Source organism: Pholis gunnellus, assembly GCF_910591455.1.
Source record: "Pholis gunnellus genome assembly, chromosome: 7".
In the NCBI taxonomy this organism is placed as follows: domain Eukaryota; kingdom Metazoa; phylum Chordata; class Actinopteri; order Perciformes; family Pholidae; genus Pholis; species Pholis gunnellus.
The window spans coordinates 9177597-9198828 of record NC_136533.1 but is presented as its reverse complement, the minus strand read 5'-3'; the positions used below and the strand labels follow the sequence as shown (position 1 = coordinate 9198828).

Sequence of the window (21232 nt, the reverse complement as noted above, 5' to 3'; positions counted from 1 at the left end):
TACCAACAAACAGGAGACAGAGACAGAGCATTTCCTCTTCAACAGTAGACTATAGTGGACTGTAAGCAGCGGATTATTTTAGTTATTGGTTCATCTGCAGATCATTTTCTCGATTAATTGGAATTTCCCGAAGCTGATGGTGCAAGTTAATGCGTCAATTACCTTGTTTTGTATGACTAACAATTCAAAAAAACAAAGATATTCAGTTCACTATAATGTAAGACAAAGAAAAGCAAGTCCAAACATTTGATAAACTGGGACCATCAACTGTTTGAATAATCAAAATTGTTGCAGATTAATCTTCTGATCGATTAATCGCGTCATTGTTGCAGCTCCAGATCACATATTCTTGTATATTCTTGCCATAAAACTAGAGGAGAATTACAGTTTGCATTCATTATATTGACTTTGTGTCATCATCTTTGGCTCAAGCATTTTATTTCATTAGATGGAGGATTAATAAAAGTGTATCGAGACATCTAAATCCTGTAGCTATATCTTGTGCCAATGAATCCCTGGGTTGTACATGATTTATATTGGAATATTGATAGGAACATTTTGGCGGATGTTGAAATCATTGACCCAGACTCATGCATTATGCAGTTGGCTCTGCTGTAGGTTCCTGCTCCGTTATTGCCGTGTTTGTGTAACACAAGAAAGCACGGACGACTAATTACAGTTTGGGTAACAACGTAAGGTCGGATCCATGTCTCTAAAGAGAAAGGAAGCTTGGTGATTCCTGTGGGTGTCCAGCCTAGAAGGCCCCTGTTCTGTGGACAACTGTGTGTACACACACAGGGGCAGATAAATGACTGTGTCAGGAAGTGTATGTGCACGTGCATGTCTGTGTATATGGTGGCGGGAGACGGGTGTCCACAGCACCTTAGTGGAAACTTGGCCATGAGCCGACCGTTGCCCATGAGGGCTGGTAAAAACGCTGCGATGGATCTCACTATGCACACAAGTGCCAAACACAATGTAAACTTGTTTCCATCACTCTATTCAGCCTCTTCTGTCCCTCTGATTTAGTCTTTCAACTCTGAATCACGCTGTAACCTCATTACAATTCCTGCCAAAGTGTCAGAGACAGCTCCTCTTGATGGATAATTCTGTTTCAGATTATTGAAAGCTATTTACAACCAGATTTGCCTGAAGTGTAGATCAAGTGTGAGTTAGGTCATCAGTTCATTGTCATGTTGGATATGAGTACAGCATGGAGGGGCTGCATGGTGAGGGGGTTTAGTGGTGAACAACTCTGCAGGACATTCACACTTCCTGAGTATACATCAGATCTGTCAGGCGCAGTCCCAGAGGCCAGCGTAGGTCATCAGATGACTGCCCCCCCACGCTGCCGTCAACATTCAAACCACATGTTTGATTAATTGCTCCTCATGAAAAGATTCCTCTTTTACAATGGACCGTGACATTGCCAAATAGGGCACGACAGTTACGTGTGCATTCCCCAGTCGTTAAAATCCTTACGGGTAATTCAGAATGGCCTCTAGACGTGTTTGTAGGGACGACCAGGATTTGTTTTTATCCACAATGATCTTGTCCGGAGATGCTGCTTGCAGTGGTTGCTGAGAACTGTGGTGATTCATCTTCATCTGAACCACAAAGTGATGCTTTTCATAGGAGGAAGATGCAGGTTATGATGAGTTTCATGCATGGCCATTGACAGTTTGCAGCAAAACAAGGACAGCTGTTGGCTTTCACAGTTGACACACAGGTTTTGTTCCATATTTCACATCTGGCAACACTGTAATTTATTTCTTGTTTTCCAGCCTATAACATAACCTGCATCATTTCACATTATATCACCACACACTGATATAGTTATTTTGGACAACCTTTTGGCCCTGACATAATGGATTTGCCTCTGAATTGTAAATGAGGACCAACAACGTCACACCATGAGTGCACCATGGGATCCAAGAAAAATGAATGCTTGTATCCTGTTTTCTGGCTGACTTCAACTCCTCTCTCCTTAGTCATGTCTCTTATCTTCTGTTTGTAAAGGCAATGTTTCTGTTCCCGTCATCCATGAAATAAACCATTCAGATAAAGCAGTATTGTTTCAACTCTTCCAAAGAAAAGTTACCCATGGGCTTTGATAAGATGTAAAAAAAACAAAGATGTTGTCGCAAGAATCTGCTCCTACTTGGAGCCAGCAGCTTCCCTGTGTGATGCACTGCATTGAAAGAGCTGTCTGGCACTCAGTGAGCATGTGCTGAGAGGTGACGGACAGGACCTGGCCTCCTCCTGCTCCTATCGCTCCCTGTTAGCGCTTCTACTCCTCCCGTGCCTCCTGCTAATCACAACCGACAAGGGATACACAGGACTCTGTCTACACCGATAGATAGAAGGAGTCCCGCTGACCTGTCTCAGCCGGGAATGAGCACAGGTAGAGAACATCAGCATCACAGAAATGAGTCCTAATTAGCTCCTTCTCTGTTTTGAGGGTTGCAGCAGGATTTCCATAAATGAATGAAGGACTTGGGGTTGCAAAAGCAAGAGCGTGGCATGATAGAGCATTGTCTATTACGCTCCGACCTCATTTAGATGCTGAGAAGACCAGATGTTGAAAAGCTTCAGGGCTAAAGAAAGTCGAGAAACAGACTGACTACACAGTATGTGCGTCAGCTTCTTTGTGTTTGCATCAGCAAACGTGAGCGAGATTACATGTGCATGCTTGGCTGTAGATGTCTAAACTGTATATGTGAGAGGGCGTGATCCCATGAGAGCGTTGCATATGAGGGTACACACGTGTGCCTCCTGAACTGTGATGTACTTTTTGCCCACGGAAGATCTGCATGCTGAAACATTGATGGAGACCTTCCACTGTGACGCAACACATCGTCGGTGACACTTAGAGTGGGATGAATATTTCAATGACCCGGTAGAGTGGGGGGGCATCAGGAGTCAAGCTGGAGGGCAACCACAAGAATTTCACGGCAAAACAGTTTGCATAAAGAGGGCCATTTCTCTAATCAGCATCTATATTCTTCTCTCTAGTTAAAGATCAATTCATGGCAAGACAGTTTAAAGCCCTCAGTTTGGCTCGGCCACCAAAAGCACAAATCTAAATTAAATGTTTGTGCCTGAATACACCATTTTAATCCATTCAGAGTGGAACTCACTGGGAAAATATAGGTCAACTCCATTTGATACAAAAACAGGTTTTGTTGCAGTTTGAATAAAAATGTCAACAACATAGGAATATACGGGTGTGTGTGTGTATATATTTTAAACAAATAAGACATTCAAAAATGTTGAAGAGATAAAACCAATCTAGACCAAAGTCAGATGTAATGAGGACAACGCCTGCTGGTCTTTCTGAGGAAAGATATGAGGGGCTTCATTGCTGCTGCACTATCTTGCTCCCTGCGTGGAGTCGGAACTCGGGGGTGTGAATGAGCAGAAACTCGCGACTGGTTGGAGAGCTGGTGACCAGCAGTCCGGATTAGCGCCTTCAAAACGCTGAGCAAAAACCTGACGGACTCTAGGTCAAACTGCTTAAATTACTCAGCAGCGTTTATCCTCGAAAGAAAAGGGAAGCCTCTACTTTTTCAGGAGGGACCGGGAAGTGGTCAAACAATGGACAGGGAGAGCGCGTTTTATCGCTGAATGCTCATGGAACGGGACTGATGTTTTGTAAAGACTGCCGCTGCTGCACGGACCGGGCCGTGGAGGAGCCTCAAAGCGAAGAGAAGGACAGCAGAAGTCAAAGAGACGGCGCTCCACAAAGGAAGGAGGGCAACGCAGGACGCGTGTGTGCAGAGAAGCAGTGCCCTAGATCTGAATAACTTCTGAGTTGCTCTGTCATCCAGGGCTCCGTTCATGCCATTTTTCAACCCGCACCTGGAAAAACAAAGGGAAATGCGTTCAGTGGCAGCACATCTCCATGCGTAAATGGAGACCCGTCGGCGCGTATTCGCTGCACTTTTTCAGTATAATAAATTACGGCTGTCACTAACTCTTGTCCTGTCCCATGATCACACTGCTATAGATGCATTATAGACTTCCTCATACTTCATATCTACCATGAGTGATGGCGATGCCTGCAGAATCTGACAGTGCCGGTGCGCAGAGCGCTCATGAAAAAAGCTTCGGCGCACCGGATCGCAATGGTTATGTGAAAACATGTGTCATCCCACTGTGCAGTGACCGAGATTACGAGTCGTGGGTGAGGCTAATGTTCACAAAAATACGGAGTTCCCAGAGACTCCTGAGTGCGGTGTGTGTGGGGTCGCTCTCTGTTTTTCTCGCTCTGTTGGTCAAATGTGCAGACTGGAGAGCTGAAGCCAGCAGCAGCAGCGCGGACAACAGACCCTCGCATTCATCGTCTCTCCTTCACTTCGTTTCAGGCTGCGCGGCGGAGCTGTCGCAAACTTGCTGGAGTGTTGTTTCCTCTTTGTTCACCCTCGTATGTGCCTTCTTTTGGGTCGGTGTCTACTTAATCCGCTGCGGAGTTCTAATCCAGACCGCCCTCTCCCTCCTAACCTTGTGCCACCTGGGCGAAGCAGCGGCGTGGTCTCTCCTGGACGGGACAGATGAGCAGCTATTTTCATTCACGACAGCAGCCGTGGTCGTGCTCATCTGCGTGGCCACCGGCGCACTCATGGTAGCGCGGCTGAATCAGGGCATATCTGTGGTCGTTTTCATTAGCCTAGTCAGGACTATCTCACTTTTCTCGCTGCACAAAGTACGGGCCACTTGGAGACCGTACGTAGCGTACCTGGTTGGAGTGCTGGGCATCCTGCTGGCGAGGTATGCTGACAAGCTCCTTCCCAACCAAGGGAGACACAAGGAGGGCTGCACCCCCGTGACTGGAGCTAGGGAAGAGATCCCTGTATTTAAAAGGCGCAGGAGGTCCAGTTCTGTGATAGCCTCAGACATGGCACACAGTCAGTCCAACAGTAAGTCACATCGCCGGACCTCTCTGCCATGCATCCAGAGGGACCAGGTAAGAAGTTTCTGTCCCATTCAACTTTTCTATTTCTGCCTTGTTTTCTTCTTTCCAATGATGAGTTTTGTGTTTGAGGCGAGGCGAAATTCGGGAGCAGTGGAATGGCAATTTATAAATAAGGACTTTTATGACTGATTCGAATTTTCATTATTATTATTATTATTATTATAGCTGTTAATGCATATAATATTGAGGGTTGCATAATTTTTTTAAATGATGTATGTCACTACCATGTGTAGTGTAGCACACAACAACAACAACAACAATAACAAAGAATGAGAATAATCATATCAATGATAGTAATAATAATAATAATTAGCTATTATTATGTGTTTACATGTCATGCTCCTGTTTTACATTGCAGTGTGTATTGTACAGTTGTGATTTGATCTCTGCTCAGTTGTTTGTCTCTGATCTGCACAGATCCTCTTTGGACTGATCTCTTTTCATATTCTGTGGAGCCACTTGCAGCCATTTGAAGGCAAACATGGAATTATAACACTTTACAATGTTTTTTCTTATTATTTGCCTTCTCAGGAACATTGTTATACACAGTAATGCTTCATTAGATGTTTTTTCCTAAGCAAATGATACATCGTCTCCGACTAAAATGACCAATTAGGCCACATTTTCCAATTTTTTTCTCTAAAAACGTTGCACCCATTAGACCAAGGTGGTAATTTATTCATGTAGATATATACAGTATAATTTACATTTGGTATTTTGTAGCTGAAGGGAGGCTATTTTAGTAACAGCTTTCAAGTGCTGATGAGAAAGGGAAGCTGAGGACACGATTCCAATGATTCATCTCATCCCTAATTATTTATGTCAAACATTCTCCCCAGATGATCTCTGAGCCACTGCCACAACACTGACAAGTGCATTATTATCTTTCTGTCCTGGACTTTAATACCACTTGCTCCTCATCACTTATCGGGGATTGCAGTCCTTAAACTCCAGGAATGTAGCAGCTGGCTTTTAAACCTCCTGTGATACTGATACACATGCATACCTGTGTTAAAAGGAGGGGAGCTGACTCATATCAGCTCCTCAACCCTCCTTATGGAAAATCAATGAGCATGCTGAGTATGTGAATTGGAAACAGATTTTTGGAGTGATCAAAGCTCTCGTTGTGACCTGTGAGTGCGGTTAGGTTGGAGATGAGAGGCTGCACCGTCGGCCCGGCCACTTGAAAGATGCCCTCAGCTCTCAGGGCTGGTTAGCGTTGTAGTGTGCTTGTTTGTGTTTCTTTGTGGTGTTGCTCACACACTCCTGCGTACACAAATCAGATATGAAAAGATTCTTCGATATTTTACAGTTAACACTTCACTCTGATTTAGGTTTTGATGTCTCAGCTGAAGCTTGTTCAAGTGTCAATCATCATTCATTTGATATCCAGTCGTTGGTTTGCTGCAGTGGTGGAGTGAGGATCTTTGTTGTTTAAATGAGTGATGAGTTTGAAGATGTCCGGCTGTATAGTTTGCATTGAAGAGTTACTGTACGGCTGTAAACAAGCACGTGCACAGATAGATTGTTTTACACTCTGCTGTGTTTTAAAGATCAATGTTGCAAGTGATGGAAAGAAACAAATGCTCATAACTTACAAATATGTATTTACATACACAACGATAATATTACGTTTTGTATACTTCTTTGTATATATTTGTTGGTGTTGTTGCATTAGATAATAACGTTATAGCTTTTTTTCTATAATCTCTGATTACCCAATAAAAAAACAAGAAGAAAACTGGATATACGTTTAGAAACAAAGAAACATTTATTCCACTTCACCAAGTAATGTTTCCATTATGGTGAGAGCGAACATGGGCATTAGACAACCAAGCTGTAATAAATTCACTGCATCCCTCGCAACAACGCACTATTTCAAAGACACCAAATGTGTAAAAAACAAGAGGATGAATGCCATTGCTCTTGGATTCAGACTCCTTTTACTTTAAGGACTTCAAGATGGAGTTACTCAGAGAACAATAAAAACAGCCCTAAAATCAAGACATTAGTCGTAAACAGCTACTATTGATGCAACTGTGGAAATTCACACGTTTCTTTTTGTGCTTCAGATTTATTTTTTCCCAATAAAAGCCGAGCAGGATGGAACCGCCAGACAAAACAATGTAGACAATGTCATGCAAAGATGCTCAACATTTCCAGCATCTCTGACTCCTCTCTGGTCCGTCACCTCGGCCAGGCTGGAGCCCTCTGCTGCGTGATGATCTCTATTACATGTCTCCGTTGTGGCACATAAAGACAGTGCTCTGACATTCTTGATAGTACACGTGAAAGTTAAGAATCCATTAGATTTTCTCGAACGAAACCTGAGTGTTCTAGCGTTTGCTCTCATCTTTGGTGGCGGTGCTAAGCAGTTGAGCAGTCATGTCCTTCCTGTAATTGAGACACACATGGCGGACATATGCTGTCTTAACCGTGTCTTGTCTGTGTGGTCTGTAATGTGTAAACAAGCCCATGCTGACCCACACTAGTCATCACCTCGCTCACACGGGGCTCTGGCCTCCCTAAGGGGGGTCGACACACGTTTGGGGGGCCACCATGCAACCACCACATGGTGACGGGAGCAGCGCAGCATAACGTGTCCAACTGACTCTGCCTGGGGGCCAAAATGTAGGCTAACTGCAGTAGTGTGGCCAAAATTTCCCAAGTACCGCTTCTCAGCGAGATGATCTAAAGCGGCGGACTGACGTTTGTGTTTCTGCTGTGTTCAACAGAGTTACGATGTTTTAAAGAAGCTGTAAGAGCGCCGTGACAAGGAGTAGATCTGCACTTTGTTGACGTGACAATGTTTGCATTAGTGCTGTCCGCCTGAAGAAGTGTGTGTGTGTGAAGTGTGTGAAGAATAGTGCGAGGCCGGAGGAAGGATTACAGTTGATACTTAACTTTTTTATTCTAAGGAAGCTTCTCCCGCAGACCTTCGAGTGTTATATAAAGGCCCTTCAGATTGATAGTCACTGTGTAAAAACAGTTTATTCAGAAAATAAATAGAGCAAAGAGGAATCCTTCTGTCTCCTCTTCCTCACAGGCCTTAAAGCTGCCATGTTGCCCTCCGCCGCTCAGCCAAAAACTCTGAGGCTATGCTTCACTCTGCACAACTGTAGATTTAATAAACAACCATTTTCCCTCCTTTTGATTACAAATTGGCTGCCAGCATCTATCAGCTCACTTAGTCGGTGCATTTCGCAACGCTGGGGTCGTCCTTCCCATCATGAGCGTAATAAAAGAAAGTCATTCTCAGCTGATCTGATAGTGGTTAGTGGGGGCCTCTGTGGTGAGTTCTTCTTGGGTTAATACAAAATGACAGGCCGGTCTTCTGTATTTCAGCTGGCGATATTGAACTGGAGGAAGAGGTGTGGATCGCTTTTCACAGTGTGTCAGGAAATTTGAGTCCAAGGCTCTCCTGCTGCAGACATCAGCACTGTCGTAGAAATTCCGCTGCTCTCATGCAGAGGAAAGCGGTCTGCCATGTTACCAACACACATCGAATGTTTTTAACTCAACCTACCTGAGCTGCAGAGCTGATTAGCCAGGAAGGGGAGTCGACATGAGCAAGACACTTCTGCTTTTTAGCTGATTCTCTTTAGGAGGAGTTTCGAAGCCACTCCCTTTTCTGTCAGTAACTCCATCCCTCTCCCCAGCCCTCGACTCTCTGTCCTCTCACTGACACCAACACAAATATTATCCCACCAGAGGAGGAAATTCTTTCTTAACTTGGATGATGAAGATATTCTTGAAATCTATGGTAATGACTTCCTGTGGAATTGGATCCAAACACAATTACTGTTGCTGTTGTAAATGTTTCCTGTTACTCTATTTTTGCTGCACAGTCCATAATTGAATTGTGTTTTGAATGGAGGAGGTTGTTGATAGCCTGTAGGGCAGAGATTTACCACTGGGCCACTGCACACTCTCATCCCAAACAGCTTGTTTGTATTCCAAACACATAGCCTCGTGGGATGTGATGTGATGTTTTTTTTTTTTTTTGACTGGACTGGCCTCTGGGCTAGAAACGGTCTCATTGAGCCTCCCCCTACGTTTGGAAAGGAAGCTGATATCAGCATGGGGCTGTGTGTCTTGTGATTGGTCGATCCAGTTCACACTTTCATTCCCCATTCAGTCTCAGTCTCTCCGCTGCGCTGTGCGTGTGTGAGGAGGCAAAGGGTGGAGGTGCTGGGGTAGGAATGAAAGTAGGTCATTCAAGGTTTTGTTCAGTGGCCAGGCAATACAGCCAGGCTTACCCCCCCCCCCCCCCCCCCCCCCCCCCCCCCCCCACACACACACACACACAATATGGTGGAAGAGAGGGTTTAAACCAAAAGTGAGAGCACCTGGATCTATTGGCATACATGTAATACAGTGTTAATAAGTATGTTTTCTTTAGTGTATGATCACATGAAATAATAATCACTGTGTTTTCGAAGCATTAGAATGAGCGCTTCATAGCTACATAACTCCTCTTCACGGAGTCCACCATGTTTCTACAGTAGCCCAGAACGGACAAACCAAACACTGGCTAGAGAGGGACATTCTTATTTTCAAACTTTTGCCTCGACCACAATAGTTCTGCTACATGCTTGGCACACGAGAGGAGATTTAGTTGGTTGCAATCTGCAACCACACCGCTAGAAGTCGCCAAACCCTACACACTGCACACTTTAATGCTGAACCATGCCATTTTCTCTAAACTCTGATAAATGTTCACAACTAACACTTTCTTCCCAAGAAGTCTAAGCGGGCCTGTTTAAATGAATAGTTCGACATTTTGGGAAATATTGTCATTAACTTTCTTGCAGTGAGTCAGATGAGAAGTTTAATGTACAAAATCTCATGTCTGTACAGTCAATATGAAGAAACAGCTCGTGGTTTATTTGCTTAGCTTTGCATAAAGATTTGAAACAGGGAGAAACAGCTAGCCTAAATTGTAGCGCTGAAGCTGTGTGATCATCGAAGGAACCCCATTTGAACTCCTTTTAGTGAGTTTGCTGTGTTCCTAGATCTCAGCCCTTAACCGTGTGAGAACAATATTGTTAAAACCAATAGCAACAATGGCAAAAAAAATTAAATAATAAGACCCAAGTTGTAGTAAAGCGGAATTATCCTGGAACTCTACATAGTTCACCCATCTGTGTCCAGTTCCTTCATTACCTTAATTTAAAGCAACAAGAGTAGCTCGTATTCTGGTTCTTGCCCTGTGTTTCTGATCCCCTATAAGCCAACCAAACCAGAAGTCCAGGACTAAGCTGAGTGCCCCTCTTCCCTCTCTTCCCTACCCCTGGCGCAACCACGATCTGGCTCCCTACTGATTACCATGGAAATTATGGAAGGACGTCTGTGTGAGCATGTGTGTGCATGTAAGCGTGTGTGTGTTGCCAGCAGCTTGATGGCTGCCAGCTGCTGCAGGCTGAGAGGTTGAATCCGCTCATAGAAACACGGAGGGCCTCAAACCACAGACACAACCCAACGCAGCTGGAACTGCTAGACAGGCACAGGCCTCCAGTCCTGACACACAGCACAGATATTAACACCTCAGGACCCTAATAACGGCCTCACATTTGAATAGAACAGTATATCTGATGCAAATTATTGATGTGTGTGTGTGTGTGTGTGTGTGTGTGTGTGTGTGTGTGTGTGTGTGTGTGTGTGTGTGTGTGTGTGTGTGTTGAAGGGTAGATTACAAGCTGTACTTTTGTTCTTCTGCTGTCTGATCTAAACTATGTCACTCACGTTTTCTGTGTTATGAGACTATTTCAGTGATGGAGGTGAACAGAATGTTCCTGGCACAAATGTGTGTATCCGTACAGTACGTGGGTGTGTGTGCTTGTGCATGAGTGTGTTTGTGAGGCAACGATAGAGACAGAGAGGCGAGAGAGAGAGTGTGTGTTTGTGAAGAATTGGATGCATTTGCATATGCACATATATTAGGTGTATGCATGAATAGGGCTGGGTATTGTTACCATAATGATACATTTGTTGATATATTTTACATATTTTAGAAATGTGGAAGCCAAACTTCTCAAATGTTAGATTAGAAAACCCAAGCAGGTAGTAAATACATGAATAAACAAGGCTACATGTATATGCAGACATGTGGCGTTTGAAAGTCAATTTCAAGTGTGATATGCCTACAAACGGTTCTGAGTACTGTTAATACTACTAAACTACTGTACCTCTCACTAGCAAAAACAATCACAGCTTTATCAAATACAATAACAATATGCAGCACTCTGATAGGAATGCTGGATCGGACAAATGTAGAAATAGACGACTTTAGAAAACGGTGAAAACCGACTGAAAGATCGAAGAATTACACAGAAACTACACATCTAGACAAACAAGCAACACAGAACGTGACCACAGGAAATGTCGACAACAAGTTGCTTCTCTAGAGACAGAATACTGCAGCAGAAATACTGCTCATTCCAGCTTCAAATGATGGTTGTGTGTGTTGTGCTGTACTGGAGGAGGTAGTCTGTCAAGTGGTCTTCGCCCGCTGTTCAACTTCAACTTTCACTAGTTTCTTGAAACCTCTTGACGAGGTTGTTTGAAACAATGCATCTTTTGCAAGTTTTTAGTTTACCGAAGCACACTGAATATTTGTATACTTAAACAGTTAAACGGGTAGATCCCGAGGGCATCCCAGTGCGTAGATTGGACTGGATCAACTGGGAGTAGGAGAAAAAGCTTCAAAGAGAATCAAACATCTATTTATTTCTTGGTAGGGCTAAAGCCTTCTCCCTCCACCTTGGTGCCATCTATGAGCATACAAGAGGAATATGAATGTTGTTTTCTCCCAAACCCTTTTTCATTTAGCAAAATACACCTAACCTCTAACATCTTAACACAATAGCCTCTTGGGACTACAGATGAAAAATAGCCTCTTGGCTAACTCTGGCGCATTTACAGCAATGTTTTTATTAATGTGCATTGTCCCTTATCAAATAAACCAAAAAATAAATACAAACAGTTCACTGATTACAACACAGTCTGAAATTAAAAAATGCTCTTTTTAAAAAGCTCTTTGTACGCAACAAGCTTGTGTTTGCAATGTTGAAGCGGTGTTTTTTGGTCTTTAAAGGATGGGCAGGTTGATGGGTGCCAGTAGGTATCCGGCAGGGCAGCACATCCCTTTGGGGAACTGAACGCAGCATGTTCTGCTTTCATCTCTATTTATCCTCCTGAAGGGCTTTTTCAATCACACGAGGAGCCCACCTTTAAGACAGTGATCCTTTACATGAGGGGACATTCCTGTGCTTGCCCCGGCGCTAAATGAACTGGAATGTGCAGGTTGAGCAGACCCTGAAGGACAGGCCTGTGGGCCCATTCACCCAGCATCCCCCCCCCCCCCCTCCCCTCCTTTCCCCGTTCCTCCTCTCCCCGCACACACTGACCTGAGCCAACACCACCATCCTGGGCTGTCACCAGGTGTGCAGCTGGCCTCTGACGAATGAATGGACACTCTCACATCGCCCCGGGAAGTGTGTGCGTGGGTGTGTATGTGTGCATGTTTGTGAGAGGAAGGTAGCAGCAGAGAGAGGAGGGGGGGGGGGGGGAGAGTAGTCCTAGACGTAAATAGCTGCAGTCAGTAGATGTGTGAAAAACAAATGGAAGAAACAACTGTTAATTTCCCATCTCAGAGTGTTCACGTGAAGCGGTGTCCAAAAAATATTGATCTCATGTGATTGGTGTCGGAGAGGAAGTGCAGCAAGTCCCTCAGGTCCAGTCTGGCCATTTTGTCTCCATTAGAAGCAGAGCAGGCCACAGTCGCTGCTGCTGCTGCTGCTGCTGCCATCATATATTTAACCAGCAGAAACATTGTATTTAGTAATCCACTGCCTGGTTGGTTACTAATGGCTTAATCTTTATGAACAGATTGTGCATATGCAAAGTAGTCTGTAGGCAGCTGGACAAGATTTTGGCATCGGAAACGTTCAGGTTTTTGTTTGTAGTCCAAGTAGTGTTGACCAATCACGTTTAAGAAAGCTTTGTAGAGGCCTTTGTGGAACCCATCGGCTACGGTCTGACCATGATTTAGCTTTATATTGGCTTAAAGTTAGCTTGTAAACAGAATGCGTTATATTTTATAAACTGATCTTGTGTTTTGTATAAAATCTGGATCTGTAAAGTAACTAAAGTAACTCTCAATGAGTGGAGTAAAAATATATACATATATTTCCCCTCAGTCAGCAGGCTGCATGTCTGTCTAGCTCGATGGCGTGGTGCGAGGAAATGTGTTATTGTACCCTCTGCCTGGTGAGCCCCCCCCGTCCGTCCGTCCAGCCCGCTGCCTCACTGGCTCGCCATGAGCCTGTCTGTCCCTGCAGCCAACAAGGCTTCTGCTGTTCCCTGCTCAATGCCATGTTTTACTCTCTAAATATGTTAGAGAAAAAAAATCAGTCTGTACATCTGTCTGTCAGTCGGGTTATTTCGCCCCTTGCAGCGGCGAGAGTCTTAGGGTTTGGGTTAAGGGCTGTTTTCGTGCAGTCACTGTCAATTAGTCAGATATCAAAAGCAGAATGTATAGCTGCAGTGCTGTGCTGGGTGATGGTATACAGTGTCTATATGATTTAGACTTTTATGGACACATAGTGTGTACGAACAAATACCAATGTTGGAATGCTGGTTATGATGCTGAGGTAAACAGTGTGACGTTATTTTTGTACCTTGGTCACATTTCTGAATCTACTCTGCAAACAGAAGCCGCTTATGGTCGGCTCAAGGAAATGAGTTATTTTCATTAATTCAAAATAGCAATCTGCTTTTCTAACGTTTCCTATTTATCTGTATTTGTTAGCACCATTAATTGTAAAAAGGTCTGTGCACATTATCACTTATTGATATGCGGCACTAGAAAAAGTTTAGAAAAAGTCCCCCCCCCCCCCCCTCAATGTGCTCAGCTCAATGAATATTTAATCATATTTTTAAAGTGAATGTCGTCTCAAGTTAACTTCCACGTGTTAGGTATTTGGTTAGGACAAGACATCCAGAGGGCCCTGAGATATTCCCACCACACTTGCAAGAGTTCAACTACACACTGACTGTATTATTCAGTCTGGAAGTGTGAGTCTCTACTCGATTGTTAGAGAATCGGTGACATGAAGGCGGGAGCTATGGCTCGTTTCCCCTCAACCTTGCTTTGGCCCTCGGCTTCTTGTCCATGAGGAGTATGATAAAGTGGTGACCCCCCCTCCAGTTTTTCTCTTCTGTACACTGTAAACACCTGCTAATACACACACACACACACACACACAGGGTCCAGCAGACTGGCTAGGCAAGGCCTTATTGATTTGTTGCTGCTATGCTCTGCATTGCCTGGTGACAATAAACGATGTCAGAGCTGACGTGTTCTTGTGTAGGTGACATCCGTTTTATACTCGGCCACAATCGATGGCTATGAACAGCAGGCTCTTCTGTGTGCATGTGTGTGTGTGTGTGTGTGTGTGTGTGTGTCTGTGTGTGTCTGTGTGGTCAGACAAGTGCTGTGTAGTGGAGATAGTGGTCTGTTGGTTCCAAGCAATCATTCCTGCCAAAGATAGCCAGGCTCACCCGTTAATTGCTTTGTGGAGTGCTGTTTCAGGTCACATCTCTGCCCGGAAAACAAGACGTGAGAAAAGCCATTGTTTTCAGAAGACTTCAAATGGATCCGCAGCCCTTCGTCCACCCAGATAATTCATAGCCACATGCTGTATGTCTCTGAAGAGTCTCTCTGTGTTATAAAGAGAGGGGACAGAATATGCGTACTGAGCCTTTATTTTAATGCTTCCGTACCTCAGGTTTCTCTCTACACCATCTCTCTTTTTTCCATTAGCTCCTGGTCCATTCATACTCTCGCTGACCTTGCGTCGTGTCCTCCCGGGACTGGACAGCTTAAATTAAATCTCTACACCTACTGTAGCAGACCCCTCTTCTCTTTTTCCCCTGATCTGTCCTCTCCATGGACAGTGGAAAGAGTTTAGTGTCAGGTCTTCAGGCTCAAGGCGGTTCAGCAGCCTCAGATCCTGCATCACAGTGATGGCTCTGGACCACATTGCAGATTAAATCTTTTAGTAGAGTAGAGGAGTGTGTTGACATTTTTTTATCATGTTTTTTTTTTCTCCCCCCCCCCTCTGTTAATAATCAACCCTTCACCTTGTGTCTCGCTGTCATGGTCAGACCCACTTCAGTGTTAATATTTGAGAATTGTTAGAGGTTTGGCAGGTGATTCATCAAGGCTTTTTGGAGAGAGCCTTTCCATTGTCAGGACAAGGAATGGCATGCGGTGGTTTTGGCAAAGCTCCACAAACTGGAGAGGCAGAAGGACTTTTGACGTCATCGGGAAACGTGACCCACTTCTCAAGAGGCGAGGAGCCTTGGGCTGGTTGAGCAGATGTTGCACAGATGAGCCTGCGCACACTCACACACAAGCACACACACACACAAGCCCTCACACACACACAGACGCGCACGCGTGTGCACCTACACTGTGTGCACACTTTCTACTCTGCCTTTATGTCCCATTAAAATAGCCACAGAAAAAGAAGCAACCGCCTCATTTGGGTTTGTGGTTGTGCACAGGCGATTAACTGGTGTCGCCGTCAGCGCGTGCGCTTGCAAAAGAGGTACATCATGACAAAAGAGAGGGTGTTAGTGGGTCATTTAGGTCGTATCAGGTGGGTTTTCACGAAACGGGTCTCAGAGGGGCTCTAAGGAACCAGAAGCAGCTTAATGGCTTTCAGCTACATTGCTCCTGTTATGAATGGTGGATGAAGGGAAGACAAGGTGATGACGGGCCAGAGAGAACTGCTAGTTTAGTTCTCCACTGGCTCCTACTACCTGTCAGCCAGGGGTGATCTCCTCCTCCTCCTCCTCCTCCTCTCTGCCATCGCTCTGGCTCTTTCAGACGTTACATAATACCTTTCTTTCTGGTCTGTCACTTAGTTTGACGTGTGACGATAGGCTCTCTTTATCTCTCTGCTATTTTGCACCTTTTATTATCTCCGCCAGGAGAATCATGCAATCGCTCTCGTGTGTGCGTTTCTGCTGCAGCACACTGCATAATATTTTGGGTAGCCAGTTATGGCTGCACGCTCAAGGACCTCTCGTTATTGCGGTATAGCTCATACTTTCTCAAAAGACCTTTTGTTGCTCGTTTTATACTGGCATTGATGCCGGCTGTCTCCTCGCTCACTAATCTCAACCAGCCCCGGCCGGTAGGGCCTATGAGTGATCAAACAGCTGAGTGCAACGCCGAACCCCCAGCCGCTGCTCTGCAGCCAGAGACCAGTCTTTTTATTCAGCACCTCACATTCACACCTGTAATGTTTACAAAAATAGAAGCATTTAGCATTTAGAGAACCAATTATTTACCTCAGGATTCGGTAAAGACCAAAACAAAGATAAAAGTGTAAAATATGTACGCAACATTCGCAAACATGTTCAACGTATCAATTTAAATGGTGATAATATTTAATTGCTGTATTTACAGCTTGTTGCCCCAAGTGGGCAAAAAATATGCTCTTGCAAGATTTAGAAAAGATTCTACATTTTTTTTTGTCAGTTCATTGTTTTTTCATGGGCCACCATGTGGATCAGAACTCAGTCCCCTGTGGGAGATGATAGTGTTTCATCTGATCTAATTTCACCTCCTAAACCTGGTACTCACGTCACAATTTGTGGTGTAACCGATCTTTTATATAATTTGTGGTAATGAGGGGAAAAAACTCTCTGGCATTTGACACATTTCTGTTGATTAAATCAAATTGTGTATAAAGTATGTTCACAATCCTTGCAGCAATTTTGTCTTTGTTGGATACGGTAGTGGGCTGAACGGTCCAGCCTGCCATCTGAGAGTTCATGTGATTTGTATGTGAACATCACAGGTTTGACGTATTCTCTATACGCACACCTAATTTCAGGGCATTTTCCCTCGAATCTTTCTTTACAATCATTTGGAGCACTTTTGCTCGATATTTTTGGATTTCATCTTAGTTGCATGTAAGTCTCTTTGTCCATAATGGGGTCAGAGTATTTATCCATTGCAAAAAAAATGCATTTCTTGCACTTTCTGCCAAGCCGCAGCTGGCAGTCCCATCCTGATTTCTGAGAAAAATCGGATGAATATCCCGGATCTATGGAAAAGGGAAACATCAAAGTCTATTGCTCTCAACCGTATGCTTGGCTGTGTGCTATTTATTATATGTTGGTATTGTTTCGTTTTTTATCTAGCTCCTTTTGGCAGCCGCGTCCTCTTCGTTTGTTTTTTATTCCCCAGGGACAAGTCAAAGGCTCTATCGTTTCAGGCCCTTTTTCTATGTGTTCAGAATTCAGACAAAGTCCCAAAAAACAAAATGGTGGCTCCTCCAGTGAGAGGGTGCTCACGCTCTCTATGATGAGCTCATTATTTCTGAAATGTCAGTGGTAATGAAGATTGGTCACCTTCAAGAAGCAACCCAATTTACTGTGACTGAGGCCTTTACGTTTCTCGTCACGCCCTGATCCTCGCCGTTGTGTACTCTGTTGCCGAGGCACAGTGAGCTGAGAGCGGACCCGACAACATTTCATGCTTATAAAGATTAGCCCTGCTTCATCTCACATGTGCCGATATTATTGCTTGACGGCAGGAATGCGCTTGGATGTCGAAGGAAGTAAAAACATTCATGAAACACACATTCATGAAACACACACACACACACCTGCGTAAAAAGGGGCCGGAGCCTGTGATGTTGCCACAGATGTAATAAGCACTCATTCATTTCCACGTTGGCAGAATGTTAAGACTGATTCAGGGGCCGGTAGATGAAAAGGTCAGCGGGCTTGTTTTGAGTGAGTGTAAGATTTCCATCATCACGCCGCACGCTCTACCAGGCCCAGTCCAAACTACACAAACAGTGTCTCTAAAGCCCTCGACAGCCTCGATTCTGCCATTAAGTCAATAATCGGCCCTCGCTCTCTCCTTCTCGTCCTGCTCTCTCCTCCCCTCACGACTGACCTGCTGTTAGTTTACGTACTTCCCTTTTTACTTACCCTCAACAACGCTTGTCCAAACAGCAGCATAACTTTCCCCCTTATGTGTTTCACTTTCTCCCATCGTGCCATTTTCCACAATTCTTCCACTTTTTCTCCCCTCCCCACTTCTCACCCAGCACCGTTCATTGTTTCCAGACAGTGGTGAAACATATTGAGGGAAATGTGTGGAACCTTCGAGTCTGTTTGCACGGAGAAAGACAGACACACACACACACACAGGAGTAATTGTTCCAGGAAAGTGGCATCTGTGCAGCCCATTAGACAGGGATTCAGTGGACCGGTGCGGGCCTTTTACATATGGTGGTCAGCTGCTGGAAAGGAACTGGAACCAGGGGTCACATTTGAGAGAAAACATTAGGGGATATGATGCATGTTGGACACAATCACACACCCACCCTTCAAAGTCCTGTAGTGCCCTTCGCCGCGTCCCCGGTACTGTAGCGTTGCTCTGGCCAAGTCGTTCATATCCGCAGGGCCTGGGCTGCAGGTCGGAGCAGAGAGCTACCCGGAGACTTGCAAATAAACCCTCACTCGCTCACATTTGGAGCCTCAAAATATTCTAACACTCATCTCGTCCAGGGTCACTCCTCGAATCAAAGGCCCTGAAGAGTTTGACGTTTGTTCATGAGTAAAGGGTGTGGGAGAAAGTGAACTCTGAGAGGGCCTCATCAGTAGCAACACAGTTATTATTGCAGCAAAAACCCACCCTACTGTAATGGCTGCTGAAATGGCTCTCTAGAGTGCAGGTCTACTTGACTTTAGTGAGAGAAGAGGAGTGATTGAAGAAAAGAGAGTGAGGGAGTATTTTGTAGAGGTTTTTTTTTTGGGAAGTTAAGTAAGGAGGAGTCTTTGTCTTTGGATGCTACAGCTGTGATTCATTAGTATATTTGTGTTGCTAGGTCTGAGTTGACTGGACCATGTATGGACCCAGGCCAGGATACTTCCTACTGGGCCAACTGTTCTGCCCCCATATATTTGAACTTTCCTCACTGTTTTCATACCAGAGTGCATAGAGACATTCCTATTAAATGTGTAATGGATAAAACATGATGATCTTTGCACTGTATTTATGGCTCATAATTGAGTTTAGCTTTTCTCATCTACTGAGCATGACATATTCTTTTTGATATTTGATGTGACATATTTGTTGCTGCACTGGCATCTGGTGAAAGGAAGGTTCTTGTCTCTCAGCTCAGTTTTGTTTGTAAATATAATTGACTTGACTTCTTGTGGGGCAGTGAGTTACGTGGTGATATTGCAGCATTTAACTGAGCAGATGTTTGGTTCCTCCTACATTGGTTAATCATAATGAAATCATTTCTCTTGAACGGCATCTGACATTGATCTTGTAACCCATGTGAAATGTTACACTTTTTAATGCAACATTTTCTATGCATTATTGTTGAAGCGAAAATCCTGTTATTATAACATTGAATTGAGTGTCCAGAAACATAAAGGCGCTGATTAAAAACATTATAGACACACCACATTTGGCATAACTTCACATGAATATGGTGAGCTTGGTAGTAGCAGTTTGAGTACTTTAAATAATTTCACTCCCATGAAATTGGAATAGATTGCCCATTTAACTTGAAATACTACAATTATAAATGCAGTTGAAAGCAATATAATCGTATGCAATGTGGTTATTCTTCTCAGAAGTTAGTCAGTAGTAAATTACTTTTGGAAAGGTAACTCAATTACCCTTTTTTCCAATCATTTTTTGTCGAGCCGGCAACATTTTAAAAAGTTAGTTATGGTGAGGTCATGTTATTAGACCGAAGGTCTAAAGAAAACTGCTCCTTCTGGGTGGTATGCAGTTGGTCACGGTGATATTACGAGAGGTACAACCCTCTGGGAGGATCCTGCTCACGTTGTTTGAATGTGTGTTGTGTCACAGCACCTGGTCAGAGCCTCAGGCAGCGGATGTGGCTGCGCATGCTGCATGAATACGAGACTCATTAAGTTCACTGGCCTGCCAGGTGGACTGCAGCTTGTTCCAGCACATACACACACACACACACACACGCGCGCACACACACACACACACACGTTGTGCACACACACTCGCATGCAGCATGATGCATGGATGTGTACATGTGTGCCTGTTAACAGTTGCACAAGTAAGACCCGTTCACACACTTTGCAGGGACAGACGGAGGGAGGGAGAGCTACTGGGCTTGTAATCAGATCAACTCAGATATGGTATCATTGTAACCAAATTAGTGATGATGCAGAGTATAGTATATCAGGTTTTGGCCAGAGCTCAGTCACATTTGTGGCAGTGAAGTGACACGGAGCACTTGTGCCAAATGCAATAACTGAACTTGCGTCATGCACATTAAGGACAGTTGAAAATAGAGATACTGCAGAGGAAGATAGACTGACACTGGATGAAGCTCACTTGTGTAACTTCACGTACAAACAGAGAGAGACCGATACTTCTGACTGGAGCTGCGGTTGCAATGTGTCTTTTGATCAGTGCTAATCTGAAAAAAAAATGAAGAGTGTCATTACAAAGAGAGGCATCAGTTTGCAGTATTTGATGTGTTTTTACTGTAAAATGACACTCAAAGTTGAAATAGTATTGATGTCCTGGCGAGACATTTGCTCATAATTAGAGCTCATTATTGTTATTTTAGCGTTTAAACAACTGTGAATATCTCTGCATTTATTATAAGCACCGCACTTTAAAAAAACGGTGAACATTTGTGTTAAAAATGGTCGGACGCGAAGCACTGATGTGGATGACCTTAAATATGCATCTTGTTCGTCTTATTAAGAACAATGTAATACACTGGTTGATTTTTGTTTTTGTTCTCTTCTCAGTCCCGGACGATAGAGCAAGAAAAATGTCACAACCACACTAACCAGCAGTTGTTTGTATTGGCGCCGAGCTGCCCATGTCATGATGTCATTTTGTTTGTTTTCAACAGCAAAATACGTTTTAAAATCCATCATTGAATCAGCATGCGAGAGAACAGAGAAAACCTCTTCTCCCTTCATTTCATTACTGTTCAACTCACTCCGAACAGCTGTTTATCAAGATATCATACATGTGCAGCTGTTTAAATTTGGGGCACTGTGCATCAGAGAACATTATTTTTCTCGACACCAGAGACACACACAGTAGACATTTAGGGTGAAAACACAGTTAATATGATCACAGCTGAACTTACTGGAGCCAGTCTGGCTTTTTGGGTTCTGGTGACCCTCGCCGTCTGTCTATTCCCA

General features: G+C 44.1%; 1 protein-coding gene across 1 annotated transcript in view; it reads left to right on the top strand.

The window, feature by feature from the left end:
• Window positions 1–4051: 4051 nt before the first annotated feature.
• The window catches only part of LOC306698173 (cGMP-inhibited 3',5'-cyclic phosphodiesterase 3A-like), a gene marked incomplete at its 5' end in the record, with an annotated part of 62455 nt that continues 45274 nt past the window's right edge, over window positions 4052–21232 (top strand). The window contains one exon of the mRNA XM_079162381.1: window positions 4052–4966. Within this exon, the coding sequence (XP_079018507.1) occupies window positions 4052–4966 (915 nt within the window). The remainder of the gene's footprint in view (window positions 4967–21232) is intronic.